The sequence below is a fragment of the Rhinichthys klamathensis genome, unplaced genomic scaffold, assembly GCF_029890125.1.
Source record: "Rhinichthys klamathensis goyatoka isolate OS25496 unplaced genomic scaffold, OSU_Roscu_1.1 h1tg000578l_1, whole genome shotgun sequence".
In the NCBI taxonomy this organism is placed as follows: domain Eukaryota; kingdom Metazoa; phylum Chordata; class Actinopteri; order Cypriniformes; family Leuciscidae; genus Rhinichthys; species Rhinichthys klamathensis.
The window spans coordinates 223,908-249,980 of record NW_026607042.1 but is presented as its reverse complement, the minus strand read 5'-3'; the positions used below and the strand labels follow the sequence as shown (position 1 = coordinate 249,980).

Here is a 26,073-nt window from a genome sequence, read left to right as displayed (position 1 = left end):
TTATGAACCATTTGCTGTGCAGATTAAGCAGACATTGCACTTTTTCAGCTTAAACCACATAATTGTATTGAGTAGTCAGTTCTAATGTTCAGATAGATATAGGGAACTAAGGAGTGGGATGGGTGACGACATTAGTGAATTTCCTCCCTTAGTTTCTTGTTTCACGTTCTTTTCAGTGTGTTGAAATCATAGCGCAGATCATTCTCACCGCCAACAGCAATCAGATTCTGTTCTCACACACACTCACACACTGCAGGATTCTTCAGCTATAGATACTTAGCTTACACTAGTTTAATTTGTCTACGAATGAACAATGTCTAACAGTAGATTGACATCTATCACAAGATACATTTTGTGTAATTTTTCTGAACCAAAAAATGTGATTTCAGAAAATTGCAAATCATCATTCATTCTGTGGTTGGATTAATAGTGGTTGAAATTACATTAAAAATATATATATATTTTTTTTACAATAACATGGCAGTCGAGTTGCTAAAGACAAGGAATTACCATTCAAACCCTTACAAAAATGTCCAAAGCTTACAATGACTTCAGTCATTATTAGAGAGTGATCATGCTTTTCACTTTAGAATACTGATCCAAATAATTAGTAATGCCTTCTGAAAAATTTGGTAATACTTGAGTCATTATTAGTGGGTTATGACCTTCACTTTAGAATTAATGATACATTATGCATTATTCACATTAATGATGAACCTGTAGTAGTTACTGATTAGCTAATAGTGAACTACCACATTCACCTGAACACTTTTACTTACCAATTCATTAATCAGAGTTTCTTGTTAATTAATAGTTACTGGAGTGTTAATAATGCGTTACTCATTTGTTTCTGTGTAGTAATTCCTTTAAAGTGTTACCACACTGCTTTCACTTTAATACACAAATCTAATATACACATGCAATCTCACATGCAGGGAAGGAAACCAGAGGCTGTTTCTTTTTTAATGGATGTCAGTAGCTTCACTTCTCTGAATAAATCGCTTTTGTGAGGAAATATGATTTAATGGATCGACAGCCCATTGGCACATCTTCACCATGTTTGCTCTTAAAGATTAGTTTTGGATTGATCTATTTTTAGAGTTTACACAAGAAAAATGCTGTTTTATAAGAGAAGACAAGGACAATTGCGGGACAGGTATGATTCAGTTTACGGCACCTCTCATTCATGTCTATGGTATCCGCAAACAGTGATTGACTGTCGCACAACTCTGAATTAAATTCAATGATGTCAAGGCTGTAATGTGACTGGTATACAGTATATACCAATAATCAGACCATCTCTGGCACTATTCTGGATAGGGGGCGGAGCAGACGCTCATTGGCATTTAAAGATACATGCACGAAAACAGCATGTTTTTGCCTCCACTTAAATATTGGCATTTACAACATGGCATAATAAATGATCTGTGGGGTATTTTGAGCTGAAATGTCACAGAGACATTCTGGGGACACCTGAGACTTATATTACATCTTGTAAAAATGGGCATAATATGTCCACTTTAAGTGTATTGTAGAGTCTGTGACTAATCGAATACACAAGAGCTCAAGGTGCATCTCAGTCAGATCCCTATAGCTTCCTTGGTCGTGACTCGGTATTGTGTGCACAGATTCAGGCACTGGTAAGGACAGTAAGGACCCTTGCACACTACACATTAGGACACTGATGGTGACATGACAACACCCTCATTGTACAACATCACTTCTGGTATGAACAACAGCAGAGCTGATATCTTTCTGACAGTATTTGCCAATGGTTTTTAAAGTGCATTATAATAAATACTTTGCTTGTTACATATACATGCAACATTTAGCAGTAAATAAATTATAAATTGTTGCTAGATTGTTCATTACCTTTCTAATGATTTATGCATGCTTTTTTAATCTGTTTTTTTTTTTTACTTTTACAATAATAACAGGATACAGAGAATAGTGAAAAAATATTGTTTCACCCCCACCACCCAAGAAAAAAAAAGTAATTAAACAATGTAAAAAAAGGTTATTTATGTATGTTTATTCTGAAATATAATTAAATAATGGTTTGTATTTAAAAAAAAAACATCTATCGTGTGTCATTATGTGTAGTGAGTTGGCTCACAGGATTTATGTTTCGCGCTTCAGAACTTCCGTTAAGGGAACATAGTGAGCATTGACATAGTGAGCATTGACATATGAGCATTGACATAGTGAGCATTGACATAGTGAGCATTGACATATGAGCATTGACATAGTGAGTATTGACATAGTGAGCATTGACATATGAGCATTGACATAGTGAGCATTGACATAGTGAGCATTGAAAAAGTGAGCATTGACATATGAGCATTGACATAGTGAGCATGGACATATGAGCATTGACATAGTGAGCATTGACATATGAGCATTGACATAGTGAGTATTGACATAGTGAGCATTGACATATGAGCATTGACATAGTGAGCATTGACATAGTGAGCATTGACATAGTGAGCATTGACATATGGGCATTGGCATAGTGAGTATTGACATAGTGAGCATTGACATATGAGCATTGACATATGAGCATTGACATAGTGAGCATTGACATATGAGCATTGACATAGTGAGTATTGACATAGTGAGCATTGACATATGAGCATTGACATAGTGAGTATTGACATGAGCATTGACATATGAGCATTGACATATGAGCATTGACATAGTGAGCATTGACATATGAGCATTGACATATGAGCATTGACATAGTGAGCATTGACATAGTGAGCATTGACATATGAGCATTGACATATGAGCATTGACATAGTGAGCATTGACATATGAGCATTGACATATGAGCATTGACAAGTGAGCATTGACATAGTGAGCATTGACATAGTGAGCATTGACATAGTGAGCATTGACATATGAGCATTGACAAGTGAACATTGACATAGTGAGCATTGACATATGAGCATTGACAAGTGAGCATTGACATAGTGAGCATTGACAAGTGAGCATTGACAAGTGAGCATTGACAAGTGTGCATTGACAAGTGTGCATTGACATAGTGAGCATTGATGCTCCCTGATTTCACCGTGCATTGAGGGACTTTTTAGGGAGCGAATGTTTCAGCGCATCTTAAAATGTCCGATTCCCTGACCAGTGCCCTGACTGCTGAACTAGGGAGCCGATTGAGACGCAGACACACACTGAGTTGGCTCTGATCTGGAGCTTTTTGTCGCAGACTTGGAAGGGGGATGAGCTTCTTCTGTCTCCTTGTCTGCGCTTGGCTTAAGTTCCTTTGGATAGAAGCAAGTGTGTGCAAATCTCCGTTCCCAGATTCAGGCTGTCACTGTCACAAATGTGCGGAAACACTCATGTCTCTCTCACTCGTATCTGTCAGTCTCTCGGTTAGAGTTTACCCTTATGGAACAAAAATATATGGGAATGTACTGCCAAAATATAATGTGATATATTACATAATACATTTCCATATATGGGAAACTAGAGCTTATATTTTTTAATATACTGCAAAATATTAATTGACCATGTTTGTCTATATATAAATACATATAAAATAGTTATAGGTGAAGACAATAAAGCATTGCATGTAAATAGCATTCACAAAGTTTTATCCTTTATATATATATATATATATATATTACATACGTTCTCATATAAATGTGAATGTATGTTCACACATATTATAAAGTGAATTACTGAAAATAAAATTACATACATTATGCTATATATTAGTAAATATATTGTCACATATTTTTGAATATATGAAAAGTGGCAATTCTTTATGTATTATTCAATATATTGTAATATAACACAAATATATTATTCTGTATTTTTTCAAATATGTTAAACCATTTATTATATTGATCATTCATAATTCATATATAAGGAAATATATTTTCTTTTCATTAGGGTATGCTCGAATACATCAGGATGCTGTTTGTGGGCTGAGGATGTTATCGTGCTGTCTTCCATAATATTCATAACTTTTGTCCGGATAGTTACACCCTGTCCTCTTCTTATTCCCTCTCAGGTCCTGCAGCTTGGCTCGGACATCCTCCCGCAGTACAAGCAAGAGGCTCCGAAAACCCCTCCGCACATCATCCTGCACTACTGCACCTTCAAGACCACCTGGGACTGGGTGATCCTCATCCTCACCTTCTACACGGCCATCATGGTCCCCTACAACGTGTCCTTCAAGACCAAGCAAAACAACGTCACGTGGCTGGTCGTAGACAGCATTGTGGATGTGATATTCCTGGTGGACATCGTGCTCAACTTCCACACCACCTTTGTTGGACCCGCTGGGGAGGTGATCTCAGACCCAAAGCTCATCCGCATGAACTACGTGAAGACCTGGTTCGTCATCGACCTCCTCTCCTGTCTTCCTTACGACGTCATTAATGCCTTTGAGAATGTTGACGAGGTGAGTTTTCGCTCTCTTCACCGATTGTACACTGTCCCTTTAGGGATACAACAGGTTGTTACTGGGGCAGTACCCTCAAAGGGACACCTTTTTACTTTAACTACCCCTAAAAAGTACATATTGCCCTTGTTGTTTAAGATGACTGATCTAGAGGAGAACTGGCTCCCCGGAGTAGCCTGGGATATCCCAAGGTTTTTTTCTCCGACTTAAGTTTAATTAAAATTAAGTTTTCATTCCTTACCTCTGGCTTATTCGCACATCTTGATTTTGCAAAGTTAGACGTGTTTCTTGGTTAGTATATTTTTTTGATCCTGGAACAACATTCTGCTCTGAAAATGTAGTCCTAACCCTACCCCTAAACCTAACCCTACCCATAACATATCCCTAAAATCAGAGGGAAATGATAGGTGAATAACGCTGATGCAGAAGCACCTAACTCTGGTTGTAAGCCTAAACTTGACATAAACTGTAAACTTGTCCCTCAAATCTGACTGGTTGATAAGATGATGTTCCAGGATCAACAAAGGTGTTGATTCAGGAACATGTTGTACTTGGTGAAGACATGTTACTCACTGGGGGACCAAAGCATCATGTGTTGATTTTCTTGATAGCGTGTTTTTGCGTTTTCATGTAGACGGAGACCGAGCATGTGTGGACGGGATTTTTTTTTTTAAACGCTGTAGGAAAAACTCAGGTTTAAAAAATACCCGTTATAAAAGGTTATAAAAATACCCGTGTCCGTGTGGACAAGGCCTTGGTTTCAGAGTTTTCACCTGTGACAACTAATCATATTTTCATTAATACTTTTTGAGAATGGTACTCCACACAGCAAATTCCCCAGAGTTAAATTACCTCTGCTCGGATAACATTTGGTCCCACTCTAAATCTGTGTTAAAGTCAATGAGATAATAAAGTGATTAATTAAGTATTAGTGATGAACACCTGCTGTTAACAAGCAGAATCAATGAAGGAAAGAGAAACACAGGAACTACATCTGACTTCCATCTACAGCCTTAGATGAAATCAACTGAAGATAAAAGAAGACATTAAATCTCTGAAGATCTCAGCAGAGGACTAAACAACTCCACAAACAGCATTACCAGCTTCACTTATTACTAACCAGATTGACTTTATTTCTGTCAGATGTCTACAGAAGTTCTTATAGAGAATTAACATATGTTTTGATGTTAATGTTTTATTGATATTTGTGTGTCCTTTAGTTGCTCAGTTTGACTTTTTATGTGAGTTTGTGGTCTTTGTAACAATGTTTATTAAAACGCATAATTTGTTGCAAAGAAAGCTAGAAACTAAAATAATCAGGTGATATACTTTTCAGCATCGTAAGATGGAATAATTTACTAATATTTTTCCTGACCAAAAGTGGTTATTTGTTATTAATAGATTTTATTAATCAACAATATTTTCTTGCAACAGATCAGACATTCTGAATTTTGATTTTAATGTCTTTTGTCTTCAGTTGATTTCATCTAAGGCTGTGGCTGGAAGTCAGATGTAGTTCTTGTGTTTCTCTTTCCTTCATTGATTCTGCTTGTTACCAGCAGGTGTTCATCACTAATGCTCAATAATCACTTAATTAATCACTTTATTATCTCATTAACTTTAACACGGATTCAACACAACACTTTAACTCTCTTTAGAGTGGGACCAAATGTTCTCTGAGCAGAGTTAATTTAACTCTGGGGATTTTGCTGTAACCGACCAATATTTAAAGCCACGGTCACATTAGACTTGGTTGTTGCACACAAAATTGCTAAGGACACTGCAGCGGTCTTGATAGAGTGTCGTGTCACACTCTGCAGTGTCTTTTTGAAAAACATGAATTCAACATAAAACAAATAATAAAACCAAATTGTAAAAACATACAATCTACCCCACTTTACTGAAAAAAAAACCACTTTGCATCATTTTAATTCAGCTGAGGTTAAGCCATGAAATATTAATCTTCTATTGTCCACACGTCTTCATGTGATTCGAATTCGCAGGTCAGAGTTCACCCAACTTTTTATTTGGCGCACAGTGAAATCCAAAATTCTTCACATGAGTTTCCGTTTACGGTCTCCCAGATTGGCATGCGTTTGAATGCAAGTCAATGTAATGGAAAGTGTAGTGTCACCGGTCCTTAAATCTCTGAATTGCCTTGAATGCTCAGAAGTTTGCCCATGTCACAGTTATATGTGCTAGACCAGGGGAGTTAAACTCAGTTCCTTAAGGGCCACTGTCGAGTAGTTTAACTCCAACCCTAGTTAAACACACCTGAACCAGGATCACTAGACACAGTTTTGGAGCTAAAATCTACACAGGACATTGACCCTCCTGGAGCAGAGTTTGAGCAGTGTTTATGCATTACTAAGTAATCAATTACTCATTTATTTATTTTCCCTTGAAAAAGTACAGTAAGGGTTTACTCTTCATTTTTCTGTAATTTAATAACAGTTACTTCTGATGTAATTACATTTAATACTGTATAGAGGATAGACCAATTCTATGTAAAACAATAGTGGATTTAAAGGAGAACTCCGGTCAATTTTAACATTGAGCTCATTTTTTTTGTACATTTGGAGTGCTGTCAGTACAGACAAAAACGACAAAAATCGGTGTTGCCTACACCGTGTTATCCTCTTTTTAAAATACAGTAGTCGATTGTCGAGTTCGCGCGCGCGATCATTGGTAAGTAATATAACTAACGATCGCGCGCGCGAACTCGACAATCGACTACTGTGGACTTCGAACGAAGCCAGGAAGTAAATACAGGTATGTGAGCTGGCTGAATAAACATCATTTTTATTAATATCTTTCACATCTATTGCAGTCAGATTGACCGTGGTCACTCTTAATAACACCACTCACATGACTGTGCACTTGTAATGACAAATCAAGGATGTTAAGAGGCTAAAAGTAGGTTTAGAACTTGCCCCATTGAAGTCAACAGGGTGCGAATTTTAAAAAGAGGATAACACGGTGTAGGCAACACTGATTTTTGTCGTTTTTGTCTGTACTGACAGCACTCCAAATGTACAAAAAAATGAGCTCAATGTTAAAATTGACCGGAGTTCTCCTTTAACATCAGAATTTTACGTCTAATGTTCAAATGTATGTTTTTAACGTAACCTTCTGCCTTTAAATACTTCGGTCAGTTCGAGAATAATTCATGCAATTTAATATTGCTTATTTGAAAGAATTAAAAGAGCAGTTTAATTTCTCTCCTTGTATTGTTCAACTGCTCAAGGCTGAAATTGGATTCAGGAAGTAATAAGTAATTATAACATGTAAGTTCTGTTTAAGTTGTGTTTTCACTCTATTTGCTCGAGTTCCTGGTTAGTTTCCCTGTTTGTTAATTATCTTTCACAGTTCCTAATTCCACGCACCGGTTCTGTTTCTCTTTTGATGAGTTTCCCTTGTCCATTATCGAATGTGTTGTATGTGGTTGAGTTCTAGTTTATGTCCTGCGATTCTCCTCTGTGTGGATTATAATAAAGACTGTTTTCTTTCTTCTCTTTTCACATGAGCTTAAATTCAGCCTCCCGTGACAGTAATACGTAATTTAATACTTGTTAGATAAGTAAGAATAATAAGTACAGTAATCCAATTAATTAGTAGCAAGTAATTAATGACTTTTTTAGAGTAACATAGCCAACACTGAGTTTGACACGTTTCCTAGACTATAAACACTATAAATAAAATATAGTTTGATCTAACTCTGGAAAATCATTTGTATCATTGCTTTATATTGTCTTATCACCAAGCCCTAAAATTTACAGTATGACTTTCTATAAAGCTGCTTTGAAACAATGTGTATTTGGAAAAACGCCATACAAATAAATTTGACTTAACTTGACATATTAACACCTTAGATTAGTAAGTAGCCTATGTATACTGTATGAACCTTATAGGGGTAAATAAGGTAAAGAGATGTCCCTTTGAAGGTATTGCCCCAGTGACGAGCTGTTCTCTTACAAGAGTAGTGTCGTGTTGCGTAAGCTAGCTTACGCTATGGGAAAAACCTCTTTTCTCGAGAATACTGAAGCCAAAATCTATCCTTATAATTTGTATTAATTTAAAACGCATTTGCTGCAGCGAGCAGACCTAGGCGAGGCAGCTCGCACGCCTATTGGCTGCTCTGCGGCAACTGCTGCAACCTATCGAGAGACTGCTTGTGACGTAAGCACCAATGAGGGCGCTGGCTTATGCCTATATAAGCCAGAGCTCGATAGGATGCTTGTGACACACAGGGCTTTATTACTAAGCCATTTGGAGGCTCTGGGCCTCAAAGTCAATTGGACCAAGAGTTCGCTATCTCCCGGTCAGAAAGCTTCTTTTCTTGGAATGGATCTGGACTCTGTGTCAATGACAGCGCGGCTGACGTCACAGCTCTGTGTATTCAGCGCTTGGCGATGTCATTCAAAGTAGGCGATATCTCTCCTCTCAAAAGATTTCAGAGGATTCTAGGCCTCATGGCTTCAGCCTCAGCGGTGCTTCGTTTAGGCCTGCTTCACATGCACCCTTTAAAGCACTGGCTAAAGACGCGGATCCCGCGTCGAGCATGGGCATCCGGTCGTTTATGTCTCAAGGTAACTCAAAACTGTGTCACAGCTCTGGAGCCCTGGAAGGCAATCAGCTGGTATCAGACAGGTGTAAACCTGGGGCTAATCTTGAAACTGAAAGTGGTTTCGACAGACGCCTCCAATTCGGGCTGGGGCGCCTTCTACGAGGGCAGACCGAATTTGGCCTGTGGTCAAGCCAAGAGAAGAGCTTGCACATAAACTGTCTAGAGATGAAGGCAGTCGAGAACGCCTTGCGGTTCTTCCTTCCTCTTCTAAAGGGCCACCATGTCCTTGTCCGCACGGACAACATGTCGGTGGTTTCCTACATAAATCGCCAGGGCGGTCTGAGATCACGGAACCTTCATGCACTGGCAGAACGCCTCCTTGTATGGGTTCAGTGCAACCTGCTCTCGCTGGGAGCGGCGCATGTACCAGGCCATTTGAACGTGGGTCCAGACAGGCTGTCCAGGGACAACGTTCCCCCAGGGGAATGGTCTCTCCACCCTCAGACAGTTCAGCTGTTGTGGGACACCTTTGGCACAGCGGAGGTCGACCTCTTTGCGTCTCAAGACAACGCTCACTGTCCAATATGCTTCACGAAGAACAAGGACGCGCTGGCCCATCACTGGCCCAGCCGCCCTCTCTATGCTTTCCCGCCAATCACGCTGTTACCACAGGTAATCAAGCGTATCAGGGAGAACGGTTCCTTTGTGCTTCTAGTAGCTCCGTTCTGGCCGAACCAAGTTTGGTTTCCGGAGCTGATGCAGCTTCAGAGCCTGGCTCCATGGCCTATCCCGTTGAGGAGAGATCTCCTCTCACAGGCCGGGGGCACGATTTTGGCTCTACATGTGTGGGCCATCAACGGCTACCCGTCAATATCCCGGACGGGGTGTTTGGTAACACGATTACGCAAGCTAGAGCGCCCTCTACTAGACGGCTTTATGCTTCCAAGTGGTCAGTGTTCTCAGCTTGGTGCTCAGCTCGCAACCTGGATCCACAAGATTGTGGGTTATCAGAGGTTCTCTCCTTCCTACAGGAGCTTTTGGATAAGGGTAGATCCCCATCCACGCTCAAGGTGTATGTGGCGACTATCGTTGCGTTTGTCAAACATTTGCACGGTCAGTCACTGGGTAGAAATGACCTTGAACCCTCCTCGACCCCCCTCGGCTCCCATATGGGACCTTTCCTTGGTCCTGGAGGCCATGAAGGGTGCCCCTTTTGAACCTCTACAGTCTGTGGACTTTAAGTATCTCTCGTTGAAAACCGCCTTTCTGGTGGCTATCGCCTCAGTCAAGCGGGTGGGTGACTTACACGCACTTTCTGTTAGTGCGTCGTGCCTTGAGTTTGGGCCTAATGACTCCAAGGTCATCCTCAAACCGAGACATGGTTATGTCCCCAAAGTACTTGCCACTCCTTTCAGAGCGCAAGTCATTTCCCTGTCAGCCCTCTCCGGATCTGACAGCGAGTCTGACGTGAATCTCCTTTGCCCAGTTAGGGCCCTGAGAATTTACGTGGAAAGTTTGGCTGCTTTCAGACAGTCAGAACAGCTCTTTGTTTCTTTTAGTGGCCAATCTAAAGGTCTAGCTGCCTCGAAACATAGCCTGTCCAGGTGGATAGTGGACGCCTTTGTTGCCCTCTGGGCGTCAGAGCTCATTCCACTAGAGGCGTGGCCTCTTCGTGGGCCTGGTCCAGTGGGATTTCTCTTCAAGATATCTGTATGGCGGCAGGCTGGGCCTCTCCGTCTACATTTATAAGGTTCTATAACCTGGAAGTTCCCGCTCTTCAAGCTAGATTGTTATCAGTCTAGTTAATCTGCTCAGTTATTCTGCCGGACTCGCTTCCGCAAACTGCAAGTTTCAGTTCAGGCAGGCTAATGCCTCCTCTTACTATTATACAGTGTTAAGCACCCCTGTTCACTTAAGGTAACCACGTTTGCCTTATATCATTCTTATTAAGCCCGTCCTTTGGCTTTTTATATCCCCCTATCATATGAGCTCAGGGCACTCGCCCTTGGGTCAGTGTTGTGGTAGATTTAGCACGCACAGCGTTTTAAATTGGGTTCCCGTAGCGTAAGCTAGCTTACGCAACACGAGAGTACTCTCGTAAGAGAACGTCTCGGTTACTAACGTAACCTCGGTTCTCTCTAGAAGAGGGAACGAGTGTTGCGTAACCCTGTCGTGCTTTTGCTACCATCTGATTTCGCTTCAGTTGATGAAAACCAAGGAGCATCCTATCGAGCTCTGGCTTATGTAGGCATAAGCCACGCCCATTCGTGCTGGACATGACGACTGAGGGCGCCAGCGCCCTCATTGGTGCTTACGTCACGAGCAGTCTCTCAATAGGTTGCAGCAGTTGCCGCAGAGCAGCCAATAGGCACGCGAGCTGCCTCGCCTAGGTCTGCTTGCTGCAGCAAATGCGTTTTAAATTAATTCAAATTATAAGGATAATTTTTGGCTTCAGTATTCTCGAGAAAAGAGGTTTTTCCCGTACCGTAAACTAGCTTACGCAACACTCGTTCCCTCTTCTATAGAGAACCGAGGTTACGTCAGTAACCGAGACATTTTACCTTTTAAGATAATTTTGTTTCTGAGAGTGTAAAGTGCTATTTCAAAAACTACAGGAAGTGGTGTCTGCAAGCATGAGCCCTTGTCAGTCTCAATCTTTCTGCTAAAATTGCATTATAGCCTCACCGTCAGTGTTGATGGCTTTGCCACACTGAAGCGGCGTTTTCAGGATTGATTTGATCCAAGCATGTCAGGTATTTCCCTCGGGACGTCTGTGAATGAAGCTGTCAGTGGTTTTCTGTGAGTGATATTGCTGCATCATGGATCGAATCTTTGAATCGCTGTGGTTTACCGCAAAAAGAAAACTGCCATAGGAGACCCAGGCTTTGCACCCGCCGAGAATTGTAAAATCCATCTGTCAGTGGTTCATAACTTCATAACCTCAGAATCCATCATCATCATTACTGGCTAGTGGATCCCAGCAGCCATCATTACCAGTGTTGTTCAAGCATAGCTTTACTCTCAGCTTATCCTGCACTGCAGATGACGGGAAGCTGTGCTGTCATTGATTAGTGCAATAAACACTGAGAAGCTTTTATAAAAACACTACAAGGGATTTCAATCTCTCTATTGAGGCATCTGCATATCCACAGTAAATGGGCACACATGTTCTGTTTCTGCAACTAAATGAACCTCTAGCCAAGAATCAATATCTGTCAATATCTAAGACCACCTGCATCCGAACATTTAGTGTGTGGGCCAAAATCAGCAGCTACTGGACGTCTTATCCCCACTCAAAAGCAATGTCACGTAGAAGTCATGTTCATTAGCGGCTCACGTGATTCAGCACAGTCTCAGAAGCCCACAGAAATAGCATGTGTGTTTCCGGTATGAAGACTGCAGTGGAAAGAGCCACGTAATTGAATAATTCATGTTCGAATTGAGCTATGGACATTTACATTCTCTGAATACTGGAATAGAAAGAGACGCATAATCCCAGGCTCGTTGTGAGTGAGGGATTCAGGATTCCTTCAGGAGCACGAATGGTTGATGTGGATTGTGTTCGCTCTGTGTGTGGCTCTGTACAAACATCGGTTTAATGATAGCAGTGTGTTGGATCCGGACACCCTTGCCCTGACAGCTGTGTATTGTAAAATGTCTAAGTGTCCCAAACATTTTTAACTGCTTTACAATGCATGATTTTTTTTTTAAATAGAAAAGTCTAGTCTATAAATAAGTCCAGCTTTGTAGGAGGCACAGCTAGTGATGGACTGAATTTTAGGTATTAAATATCAAACTAGCAGCTTTAGTACAGATCTTAAAGTCATCATGAAATGTGCTTTGCAACCCAGTTTAGTCATCTCTCAATGAGAAGAAAATTCTGGACTTGTTTCTATATTGTCTGATTAGAAACTTTAAAAAAAAAACATAAAGGGCATTTCATATATCCATACCTGAATACAAGTTTGCATCAAATGGTGGATAAACATTTTGTTCCAGGAATCAGACTGTATTTATTTGAGCCTGCTTAAAGTTTCTCATTAAGATACGATTTCCATTTATCTCCAGAACACACATGGATATATTTATTAATAATAATATTCTCCCACCACTTTTGTCCATCCGTTGAAATCGATGCAACCAAAATGTTTCAAGCTTCCAAAAGTCCATAAAGAGATCATGATAGTAATCCATGTGAATTGAGCGGTTTACTCCAAGTCTTCTGGAGAGACACAATCACTTTATATGATGAACATATTTATTTACATTTTTATTCACTTATAAACATTGATCAACAATACATGCTTGAACAAACCTCAATGGTTTAGGTTTTGCTTGATGCGCAAGAGCAATTATTGCAACTATTCCTGTTATCTTTATTTCTTTAACGCTATCTCGCTTTGAAGCAACAGTGTATCATTTTTGGGCAAGATATACCATCACTGTCTAATCAAATTACATCATCAAATTACATTACCATTTCAATGGATTAGACAGTGATGGTATATCTTGCCCAAAAATGATACACTGTTGCTTCAATGCGAGATAGCGTTAAAGATATAAAGAAAGGCAGTAATGTAGAGCGATTTGCTAAGGCAGCATATACTCCACACACAACCTATCATATGCACACTGCTTGTGTGGATGCAGTCAGTTTTGTCAGCAAAAGATGATGTCATTTGATTGGATGTCATGTATTTGACCTTTTATGGCACTACCATTTTCCTATTTTAACACTAGATGCAGCATTTTACCTGATAGAAATACATGCTCGGTTTTAATGTTATTTTAAGGTGGGGTATAATAATTGAATGACTGGCAAAACACAGCATTTTATTTGCATACCTCAAGTACACCAGTTTGGGAACCACTGGTCTAATCCAATGGTGTGAGCTTGGGGCGGGACTACTTTTTTGGCCATTGGCAGACAGGGAACGTGTTTGAGCAAATGAGCAATTACTTTTTGATGATAATTATGAAAACAACATCTTTTTTCTTTAAAATAATGTGCATGGATACATCAGGAACTGGTATTAAGAAAGTAAATTGGGCCACTTTCAGTTTCATGTTGACTTTCAGCGCAGTGCCGCACACAACCTGTCAGGTGCCGTCCTCAGTTTGGGTTTTGGCACAGACTCATTCATTTAATCCCTCGGTAGGAAGTACACACTCAAAGCTGTATTTTTCTGGGGCTTTGCGTAGCTGTCAGACCACTATAGCAGAGCCTGCATCGGAGCAGGAGTGTCAGAGCAGGAGATTATAGCGCACACACACACACACAGTCCTGGTTCCCACAGCAGCAGAGGACGCCTGTGCTGGGCACGTCAACACCAGTCATCCTTGCTTTCTCTGCTGATGCAGAATACAGTTGAATCCCAGCCAGGGTTAAGCTGCTTCTGCAGGGAATTTTTGAATTGGTTGGTTTAGAGTCGTCACAATACTAACATTAAAGCTGTCAATAGCACAGAAACAAATTTCGATTTCACAGTGAAAACAGGGAGACAGGCTGAATGAAAATGCTAATTGACTCTCTGACAGTAGGTGGCACTTATGGGAAAGTAAAAATATGGCGGTACACAAGGAAAGTGGTGCGCAACTTTCCATTTCTGACACCCACTTCTCACAGAGAAGACAACACAAGTTTTCAAACAGCCGATTTTGTAATCGCTATTGAGTTCACCAGTCACCACCAAATACAAGAGTACAGAGATAAGCGAGCCGCTTCCGGGTTCTTCCTCTGCTATTCACTGTTGCTTAGCTAAACAGTCTCTTCACGAGCTCCATCAAGATAACAGCATTGAGCATGTGACCAAGAGTGCAAATCTTATTGGCTTTCTTTGAGGTTCATTGAAAAAGAGATTAGAAAAGCTCCCCATAATAGCAAAAAGATTGGCGACATACTGTATGAAAGTGTTCATGTCAATCTGAACAGACGCATCCATTTTCGCACCAAACGTTTCGTTTTCGAACAGGCTTTTAGTTTGGTTAATATTCCATTGGGATTTTAAAATTGAAAAAAAAACAATTAATTCGATTTTAGAAACATTCACTGGGTCACCATCCGTGGTTCACTTTAAGACCCTTTCAGGACTGGGCCTGTAGTAATTGTACTGTGTTGTAAGTCACCATGGGTAAAAACATCTTCTTAATGACCACAAACTCATTTCTTGACTAATCACTTGTCTTGTTTCTTGCAGGGCATCAGCAGCCTGTTCAGTTCTCTGAAGGTGGTGCGTTTGCTGCGCCTCGGCCGAGTGGCCCGTAAGCTGGACCACTACATTGAGTACGGTGCAGCGGTGCTGGTGTTGCTGGTGTGTGTGTTCGGCCTGGCCGCCCACTGGCTGGCCTGCATCTGGTACAGCATTGGGGACTACGAGGTCATAGATGAAGAATCCAACTTGGTCCGTACGGACAGCTGGCTGTATCTCCTGGGAGAATCCGTCGGATCACCATATCGCTTCAACGCCAGTGGCATGGGGAAGTGGGAAGGGGGTCCCAGCAAAGACTCGGTCTACATCACATCATTGTATTTCACCATGACCAGCCTGACCAGTATTGGCTTCGGAAACATCGCCCCCACCACAGATGGAGAGAAGATCTTCGCCGTGGCCATGATGATGATTGGCTGTGAGTAAAACCTTTCTCCACCACTACGGGAAATTCAAGTTGCACTGTGGTACTACATAAATCGCACTTTCTGGAACAAAAAAGTGGATCCATTAGTGAGGGATCAATTTCCTCAAACAACAACAATCAGGAAAAGACCACAATCTGCAGGCTATCAATTTTATTTCATTAAAAAACCCTGGAAAGATGTTCTGCGTTACTGTGTTTGTTGTAAAGATTTGGACTAGAGGTGTTTTATCTGCTGTTGACAGACTCTCAGAGGAACTTCAGATCTAAATAGAGCCCTGTGCTGTTCTAGATTACATTCAGTCCAGACTCCGGAGTTAGGCCCTACTTTTCTGCACTGTAGAAATACAGTGATAACCACAGTAAAAAAAGGGTAGATACACTGTAATTATTAATCTAAATTAAGGCTGTCAGTTAAACGTGTTATTAACGGCGTTAACGCAAACCCATTTTAACGGCGTTAATTTTTTTATCACGCGATTAACGGTCTTTTTGGCCTAGCAAACTTTGTCGTTTTTTTCACATGCTTCTGCAACAGGACGCGGCATGCGCGGCGCTGCGCTATGAAACCCATTCATTTCAGTGGCTTGCGCCGCGCCAGGACGTTTTGTTGCTTCGTCGACCAAAGCGCAAGCGGATCTAGCTAGACCGGAAACAAAACAACAGGCACGACGCACACACTCGTTTGGGCTTGCGAGCCGGCCAAATAGTTGGTTAACGTTACGTTTTGAGTGGATGACGAGCGCGAGACGCCGAAATGGATGCGTCTATGGAGTTAGTTGGCATGTATAGTTGCAAATTATTGAGAGTTAGTTGACATGTATAGCTCTAAATTATTGAGAGTTAGTTGACATGTATAGGTCTAAATTAGAAAGTTAGTTGACAAGTGTAGTTGCAAATTATTGGGAGTAAGTTGACATGTATAGATCTAAATTATTGGGAGTAAGTTGACTTGTATAGTTGCAAATTATTGAGAGTTAGTTGACACGTATAGCTCTAAATTATTGGGAGTAAGTTGGCATGTATAGTTGCAGATTATTGAGAGTTAGTTGACATGTATAGTTGCAAATTATTGAGAGTTAGTTGACATGTATAGCTCTAAAATATTGAGAGTTAGTTGACATATATAGCTCTAAATTATTGAGAGTTAGTTGACATGTATAGTTGCAAATTATTGAGAGTTAGTTGACATGTAGAGTTGCAAATTATTGAGAGTTAGTTGACATGTATAGTTGTAAATTATTGAGAGTTACTTGACATGTATAGTTGCAAATTATTGAGAGGTAGTTGACATGGATAGCTGCAAATTATTGACAGTTAGTTGACATGTATAGTTGCAAATTATTGAGAGGTAGTTGACATGTATAGTTGCAAATTATTGAGAGTTAGTTGACATGTTTAGTTGCAAATTATTGAGAGGTAGTTGACATGTATAGTTGCAAATTATTGAGAGGTAGTTGACATGTATAGTTGCAAATTGTTGAGAGTTAGTTGACATGTATAGTTGCAAATTATTGACAGTTATTTGACATGTATAGTTGCAAATTATTAAGAGGTAGTTGACATGTATAGTTGCAAATTATTGAGAGTAAGTTGATATGTATAGTTGCAAATTATTGACAGTTAGTTGACAATTATTGACAGTTAGTTGACATGTATAGTTGCAAATTATTAAGAGGTAGTTGACATGTATAGTTGCAAATTATTGAGAGTTAGTTGACATGTATAGTTGGAAATTATTGACAGTTAGTTGACATGTATAGTTGCAAATTATTGAGTTAGTTGACATGTATAGTTGCAAATTATTGACAGTTAGTTGACATGTATAGTTGCAAATTATTAAGAGGTAGTTGACATGTATAGTTGCAAATTATTGACAGTTAGTTGACATGTATAACTGCAAATTATTGACAGTTAGTTGACATGTATAGTTGCAAATTATTGAGTTAGTTGACATGTATAGTTGCAAATTATTGAGAGTTAGTTGACATGTATAGCTCTAAAATATTGAGAGTTAGTTGACATATATAGCTCTAAATTATTGAGAGTTAGTTGACATGTATAGTTGCAAATTATTGACAGTTAGTTGACATGTATAACTGAAAATTATTGACAGTTAGTTGACATGTATAGTTGCAAATTATTGAGTTAGTTGACATGTATAGTTGCAAATTATTGACAGTTAGTTGACATGTATAGTTGCAAATTATTGAGTTAGTTGACATGTATAGTTGCAAATTATTGAGAGTTAGTTGACATGTATAGTTGCAAATTATTGACAGTTAGTTGACATGTATAGTTGCAAATTATTAAGAGGTAGTTGACATGTATAGTTGCAAATTATTGAGAGTTAGTTGACATGTATAGTTGGAAATTATTGACAGTTAGTTGACATGTATAGTTGCAAATTATTGAGTTAGTTGACATGTATAGTTGCAAATTATTGACAGTTAGTTGACATGTATAGTTGCAAATTATTAAGAGGTAGTTGATATGTATAGTTGCAAATTATTGGGAGTAAGTTGACATGTATAGTTGCAAATTATTGACAGTTAGTTGACATGTATAACTGAAAATTATTGACAGTTAGTTGACATGTATAGTTGCAAATTATTGAGTTAGTTGACATGTATAGTTGCAAATTATTGAGTTAGTTGACATGTATAGTTGCAAATTATTGACAGTTAGTTGACATGTATAGTTGCAAATTATTGAGTTAGTTGGCATGTATAACTGCAAATTATTGAGTTAGTTGACATGTATAGTTGCAAATTATTGACAGTTAGTTGACATGTATAGTTGCAAATTATTGAGTTAGTTGACATGTATAGTTGCAAATTATTGAGAGTTAGTTGGCATGTAGTTGTACATTTATTTAAAGTCAGTGGAATGTCTAATGTGGACCATCAAAATGAAGTGTTACCCAGTAGTCTTGACATGTTAATATGACTGCACCATAATACAGCTAAACAAACAAACAAACAAAAAACGGTATCTTTTTGTTATTTTTATGTAGGTGCATATTTGTAACTGGATTTTACCAGCATAAAACCTAAATCTCTGTGGTAACTGTGCTCGCCTTCCCAAATTGTTGTCTGGGACTGGGACATTATCACCTGCTGTCACCTGTGTGTGTGTGTGTTTGTGCTGGTGCAGTGTGTAGTGTGGTTGTGTGGGGTCTCTGCGGATTTAGGCGTGAGTGGTGCTGTTGGCCGCCTGAGGGTGACGCTAATGTGGAGTGTCATAAAAATGGGAGAAGACTGACAGAAAGACAGAAGATCCCAGTGTGATCCTGCTGATGCACAGCAAACACAGCAGGCAGACATTCAGTCAGAGTGACACTCTCAACACTCACACACACACACACACACACGGAGAATAAGAATTCAGAATTCGCTTAAAGAAAATAAAGCCTTTCAGATGACAGTAATGAGAAATGTACATGAATATATGCAGTGCTCAGTGTTTGTGTGTCTGGAGATGGGAGCAGCTCGATTAGAGCCACTGCAAGAAATGAAGCACACTAAAGCCGATCTCTCTCTCTCTCAGACTACAGTCAGGCTACTTCTGTTTCACATACAGGGTTATCGACGCTGAGAGACGGCCAAAGCTTAACAAATAAAAATACAGTGGTGGTACCAGGGTATAATAATGGTAACAAAAGGTATTACCATGGTCATTTTTTTATATGCACTAGACTAAAAGTTTGTGGCTGGTAAGATTTTTCAGTTTAATTATTTTTAAAGTCTCACCAAAGATGAATTTTTTTTGATAAAAAATACAGTAAAAGCTGTAATATTGCAAAATATTATTACAAGTTGAAACAACTGTTTTAACTGTTCTATGTTGAACTTTTGATAAATTAAATAAATTATTTCTGAATAAAATAATTAATATAAAAAAAATACTGATCAGTACTGTAAACTGTATAAATAGCAGTTACCACATTAAAATATTTTTGTTTTACATGTTCGCACCTGTTAGAGGTCTTCTGTATTATTTACTCATATACATTGTAGTAAATTGGCCTTATTTATAAATAAACACTGTAAGACATTTCATGTTAGTTTAACTTGGAAATGTAAGTTCACCTGCTGCCTTGAAAATTGAAGTTCACTTGAAGACTGCCTTTGTTTCAACTTAGAATTAAAGTCAATGAGTTAATTAAGTGATTCATTGAGTGATGATTGATCATTATTGAATGTCAATGTCAATTTTTATTTGTATAGCACTATTTATCACAACCTAGGTTGTCCAATGTGCTGCACAATGAAAACAGAAAAAAGCAATACAATATAATTAAAAATAAAAAAAACACAATACAATACAACTTCCTCATTGATTATATGCCAATTTAAACAAATGAGTTTTTAGCATAGATTTAAAAACAAACAGTGATGATGCTGAGCGAATACAGAGAGGCAGAGCATTCCACTGTCTGGGGTAAACTACTGACGACACCTGATGTTAATAAGCAGTATCACCAAAGGAGAAGATCAAATTGTTAAACCACCATTATGGTGATCAGTGTTTGCTTTAGTTGGGCTCTTGACCCTTACATTTATAACTTTAGATTTTGTCTGGTTGCTGAAACTGAGTAATGAACAGCCAGATAAACAAAGAGAAAAGGTGATCTGATGGTGTTGGTTGTGTTTTAACATAATCATCACTTGACCTGAATCACCAAACTCATTTAGAGAGTCTTTAACTTTGGTATCCATATGGATAATACACTTAGTTGAGGGATTCATGTGGATACAATTTGTTTTCGTTTGCAGCAAAGATTGTATTTTTTACGTAGATTTCGATTTTATTGAGTGGACCAGAAAATGATGTGGTTGTTTTATCAGGCAGTTATAGAGAGCATAATCAGATATGGCATTACGGTTTGGTTTGGTAACCTTACAATCCAGGTAAAGTCGAAGCTTGTACGCTTGGTTAAAATAGCGACGAAACCCATTGGGAGAAAATAACTTTTGTCTCTAGAGTCATTGTATGAACAATCAGTTCTGAGAAAAGCACATAAAATCGTGGCTGATCCATTGCATGGTATGTACACAGAGTATGAATTATTACCTTCTGGAAGACGATACAGATTTCCGATGAGTAGGTATAACCGTTTTAAGAAGTCTTTTCAATTAAATTGTTAAATGACAAATGAGTATTTATTTATCTATATTTGTGTGTAGAATTTTTAGTTGTTTGTTATGCTTCTAATGATTCTGTCAATGTAAACCCCTTGAGTCCAACACAAATATCCCCTTGGGGACAATAAAGTGTATTTCATTTCATAACTTGTTGATTACAGCAACACTGTGATTCTATAGCCAACAATTATCAGCGTTTTCAATATTATCCGAAATAAAAGTTGTTCTGATTGAAACACTTTGAAAAATGATCTTATTTAGACACACTGACATCAATAATCAACCTGTGAATCTCAACAATGGTGACAATAATAAAGCATGTTGCAGTGCATTCTGGGTGCCACCATTCAAAACTCATTCATGGCTCCCATCATGCATTGCGGTATGAATACATTTTGATCTGATTTGTCTTAGGCTATGTTTACATGGAAACGATCTGAAGAGAAAACGCAAAAGTGGCGTTGCGTTATCACTTTTTATTCTGCGTTTAGACGAGCGTTATGGGTGGGAAATCTGCGTGCATATGGTGACGCAAAAGTGTGTGAAATTCGATGTAGTGTGCACTCCAGGCGGCTAGGTGGCAATGTGAAGCACTGCCACACAACAACACCAAGTCCGCGCGCCTGCGTACAACCTTCCTTCTACTTCTCTCCCTAGTAGCGCGAAGTCAAAAGACATGTCGAAGCGAACAGCAAAAGCTGAGAATTTTGTCTGGACAAACGAGGAGGTGGAGTTATTGCTGTAATTGTTATTTCCCTTAGACGGGAACGCGACGGTGGTGCATTTTTAAGATTTCCACTCTGGAGGGTGGTTTCACTTTTTTGCGTTTTTAAGCCCCAAAAACGCCGTCGCCGTGTAAACGAAAGGCACATTCGATAAAATATTTTTACGTTTTCACCCGCGAGCGTTCTCGTGTAAACAGGGCCTTAGTAATTTCCTTTTCCTCCTTCCGTGATTCTGCTTGTTAACATCAGGTGTCTTCAAGAATGATCAATCATCACTCAATTAATCACTTGATTAGCTCATTAACTTTAATTTCTAAGTTGAAACAAAGGCAGTCTTTAAGTTGAGTGAACTTCGATTTTCAAGGCAGCAGGTGAACATGATACATTCAAGATGATACTGTTAATGACTTTTACCTTAATGAATGTACTATCCGATATTTTTAAAGAGTAGATTTCGAAGAAGAGAGAGAGAGAGAGAGAGAGAGAGAGAGAGAGAGAGAGAGAGAGAGAGAGAGAGAGAGAGAGAGAGAGAGAGAGAGAGAGAGAGAGAGAGAGAGAGAGAGAGCTCTCATAGGGCCTGTGAGACACTCTTCTCTACTCTGTTTGTTACTCATTTTCTCGTCTCTTCTCCCCCTGGAGGCTCATTAGAAGCGTGTTACACTTCAGTGAGAACACAGAGACCATAAAAGCGATGATTATTTCATTAGCAAAGCTCCTCTGAGAGTGGGTGGGGTGCAATCAAATCATGGTCAAAATGCTTGAGAGCTTGTGAAAGATGCAGTTTATTAGGGTGGCTGATACCGATAACCGATGGCTCTTTATACTTGAAAGCCGATAACCGATATATTGGCTGATAAATATAAATCTAGATTTTTATATAATTTTTGAGAGCCTGATTAAAAAACAAAAGTTCTCACCATTAAAATCCATGTCCCATACACACAATTACAGTGTTCTCATTATAATTTTATGTAGCCGATATGACAGGCTTGCGCTGCACATGTTGCACTGAACCTTATTTTCCTTTTTTGAAATAATTTAAATCATATTTCAAGCAGTTCAAAACCATCATGGTGAACAGTGCAAATCTGAAGTGTCTCGACTGAAGGAAATAATCTTTTTATAATTTTTTTATTGGCCAAATCTTCTTATTGGAACCAAACATTAAAAATGAGCATTTATCGGCCGATACCAATATGGTGGTTGATATATCCTGCATCCTTACAGTTTATGTGTGGTGCCCAACAGTCACAACCATATTAACCATATCAGAACATATTTAATGTTTAATATTATACAGCTATGTGGAGCAAGACACGTAATATCTCAGTGTGGGTGGAGCGACCCAGCGCTACATTACAAAAATAGAAACCAAACGAGCAACAAAATGTCACATGTCGCTTGTTGTAGCTGCAACTGGTTAGGACAAAAATACACGCTGCATCTGAAACCGTGTAGTCTGAGTAGATACTTTGCATACTTTATATGAATGTATGAATGAAATTTTGAAAATACTACATCTGCCATGTTGTCATTATCATGTGATCTACCAGCATCAGTTGTGTCGCTTCACTGTCGTTCATAAATCCTCTCCCGTGGCCTCATGGGATAGAGAAGTCCATCGTATGCTCACTTCAGAATCTCAGCAGAAGAAGTTGATGATCTATCCGGGGACTTTTCGACTTTTCTATTTGGACATGTTCTGTTGGCGTACTGTTTTTGGCCTACTGTATAGTAGGGAAGTATTTGATTTGGGACTCAGCGACAGACTCACTCAGACATCATTAACTACTGAGTCTGGTACAGCTTGTCAACAGCTTGTTTAGCATGAGAGTGTCGTCTCGTCTCTACGGAGGCAGTTACTGCGTCACTGAGCTGTGATGGCAAGGCTGTCTTCATGATGTGACTGGCTCTTAAAGTTCCTTGTGAATTAGGACTTTAATGTTAAAGCAGAAACTGAGGCGATCATGGCATGATACATAGAGCGACAAGGACGAACACAAGCCTTTCAGGTTTGAAAAATATGCATCCATTCAACCATTTCCAAAACATCTTCTGAGCAGTTTGTCCAAAAATCATAAGACGCCTCTCTTTAGATTAAGTTCAGCAATGTTCCATGTCAGCCATTTTGAATTCAGTCATAAAATGCTGTCTTTTAACGAACGCATCGGCGTATCATTACTAAACTTGGTATGTGTCTTCAGCACAAACCGTGAAAAACATCAAAAACGGCAAACGCTTCAAAAGCGGAATGATTCGCTCCATTGGTTTGAACCACGCCGTTGTTAAACAGAGCTGTTAAATCCTCTGAAATCTCTGCTACGAAACCCACGTCTCAGTGATTTAAACTAGTCTAAACAGAGTTCTGAACAGCACTGATGTGCAAAACAGGAGGAACATTCTGTCATGAACAGTCCAGTTAGGCTTTTCAATACACAAAACACCAACATTTACTATGGATTTACTGTAGTAACACTAACTATACCATGCAGTTGTGGACGGTAAAGAAGTGCTTTTAACAGCTTTTTTAACACTTTCTAAAGACCATGCTTCTGATGAATTATAGACCCCCATTACTTATATATAAGTAAGTATTACTATTCTATAAATATATTTATAAAGACTCATTAAGGCTTATACTGCATTATAAGAACAGTTATAGTTACATTTATATTATTTTTATAATAACTTATAAGTCAGTGTATAATAGATTATGAGCATGCGCATTAAAAAAGCAAATGCATGACTATTATAAATGTAACTATAACTGTTCTTATAATGCATTATAGGTCTTAATGAGTCTTTATAAATATATTTATAGAATAGTAATACTTTTATAAATAAGTATAAATAGAGATGTAATTCATTATAAGCATGGGCTTAACAGAAAGTGTTACCAATTTTTCTTAGTAGTTTACTTTGTTAATTTACATTTTTCTGTACTTTATCAGAGTATTTTAATTTTGGCAAACCTTTCCTTGTACTGGCACAATAAGCGATGGCAAGGTTATTGACCATGTGTTGTTAAAATGAACAATCAGAGGCTATATAATAGCACATCATTATCATCATCGAGTATTCTGTTTCTGCAATAGCTGCATTATTACAAATATAACAATGACTAGTTAAATCATAAGGAGGAAGCAGACCTTTTAGGCCATGAGACGGCACCCCAAATTTGGGCTACCGGTACCATTTTGAGGGATTAAATTTCTTTTTGATTTTCATGAAGGTACACATCTCTAGTGTTGGAAAATGTGTGAAAGCATCCGATCCATGGTAGCTTTCATTAGAAATCAACACTTATATCATCCTACCTCAAGGTAAGGTGTTCAGTGACTACAAGAGAGAAAAATGTATCCTTTTATAATTTAAAAAATTTATAAAAAAAAATGTATAATTTTTTTTATTATAAAAATTTATACATTTTATACAATTTTTATAGAAATTTTATATATTTTTTAATTTATTTAAAGATAAATTCATTTTTCCTTTTTCTTGACATATGTTTGAAAATCATCCTCCGTAACCAAAAACTACCTTGAATCTAATGCTATCACACATTTTTCAAATACAGGGTCATATACCTACACAAAAATCACCATGCGGTTTAATCCCTCAAAATGGTACCAATCAACCCTCTGTCTCACGGCCTATTTGAATCTATCTCTGTTCAACCAGAAGACTTTCGGTTCATTTTTACAGCCAAACAGACAGATTTAACTCTCGTTTTATCCTCAGACAGCTGTAGCTTCACCGCATGATTTTCAGTTCCACATGGTGAAGAGAAATACAGTAGCCTACGTGATCTACATTTGTTTCCTGCACAAAAATATTAGGTTTTCTCATCTTACTATTTCTGAGTTGTCTTAAATGTCTTCCGAAAACCTTCAGGGTTTTTCCTTTCTTTTCAAACTAGTTTTGTTTCTGCTCAAAAAGGTCTGTTTTACACAATGAGGATTTCATTTAGTACCTTTGGTCTCATTGCTTGATACTTTTTTCATATATTGAAAGTAAGGCTACACTTGAACTTCGGATGTATCGCTGCGGTTGATGTTCACTGGTGGATGAACTCACACTTCTGACACGCTGTTTGAGCAGCTGGGTATTTCCAATCAAGTACTTATGAGTAAAAGTACAGAAACCCTCATACAATATAATATTACTCCAGTGAACATATAAGTACTCATTTTCAATGTTACTTGAGAGTAAAAGTACAAAAGTATTTGATTTTTAAGTATGCCTTTTCAAAGTAAAACAGTTCTGATCGATGGACTATGTTTACTCAGCAATAATACTCAATAATACTGCAGACATTTAACATGTATTGATCTGAAAATGAGCAATTACTAAAACTCATTATATACTATAAAAACAGTAAAGTCAAGTCAAGTCTAGTCACAATATACAAACAATATACAATATGGACTGTTTCAAAGCAGCTTTACAGTGATAATAGGAAATTACAGTAACAGAGATTGTTTTGGCTTCACAGCAGCTCTAGAATAAAGTTATTGTCCAGCTAAAGTTAGTTTTGATTGATTCACTTTCGTTGCAAAGATCATTAGTTATTAACTT

At 38.6% G+C, this 26,073-nt stretch overlaps 1 protein-coding gene across 1 annotated transcript in view; it reads left to right on the top strand.

The window, feature by feature from the left end:
* Positions 1-26,073, top strand: part of kcnh1b (potassium voltage-gated channel, subfamily H (eag-related), member 1b) — a 57,254-nt gene that overhangs the window by 5,075 nt on the left and 26,106 nt on the right. The window contains exons 6-7 of the mRNA XM_056240002.1: positions 4,031-4,423; positions 15,188-15,617. Coding sequence (XP_056095977.1) covers positions 4,031-4,423; positions 15,188-15,617 — 823 coding nt within the window. The remainder of the gene's footprint in view (positions 1-4,030; positions 4,424-15,187; positions 15,618-26,073) is intronic.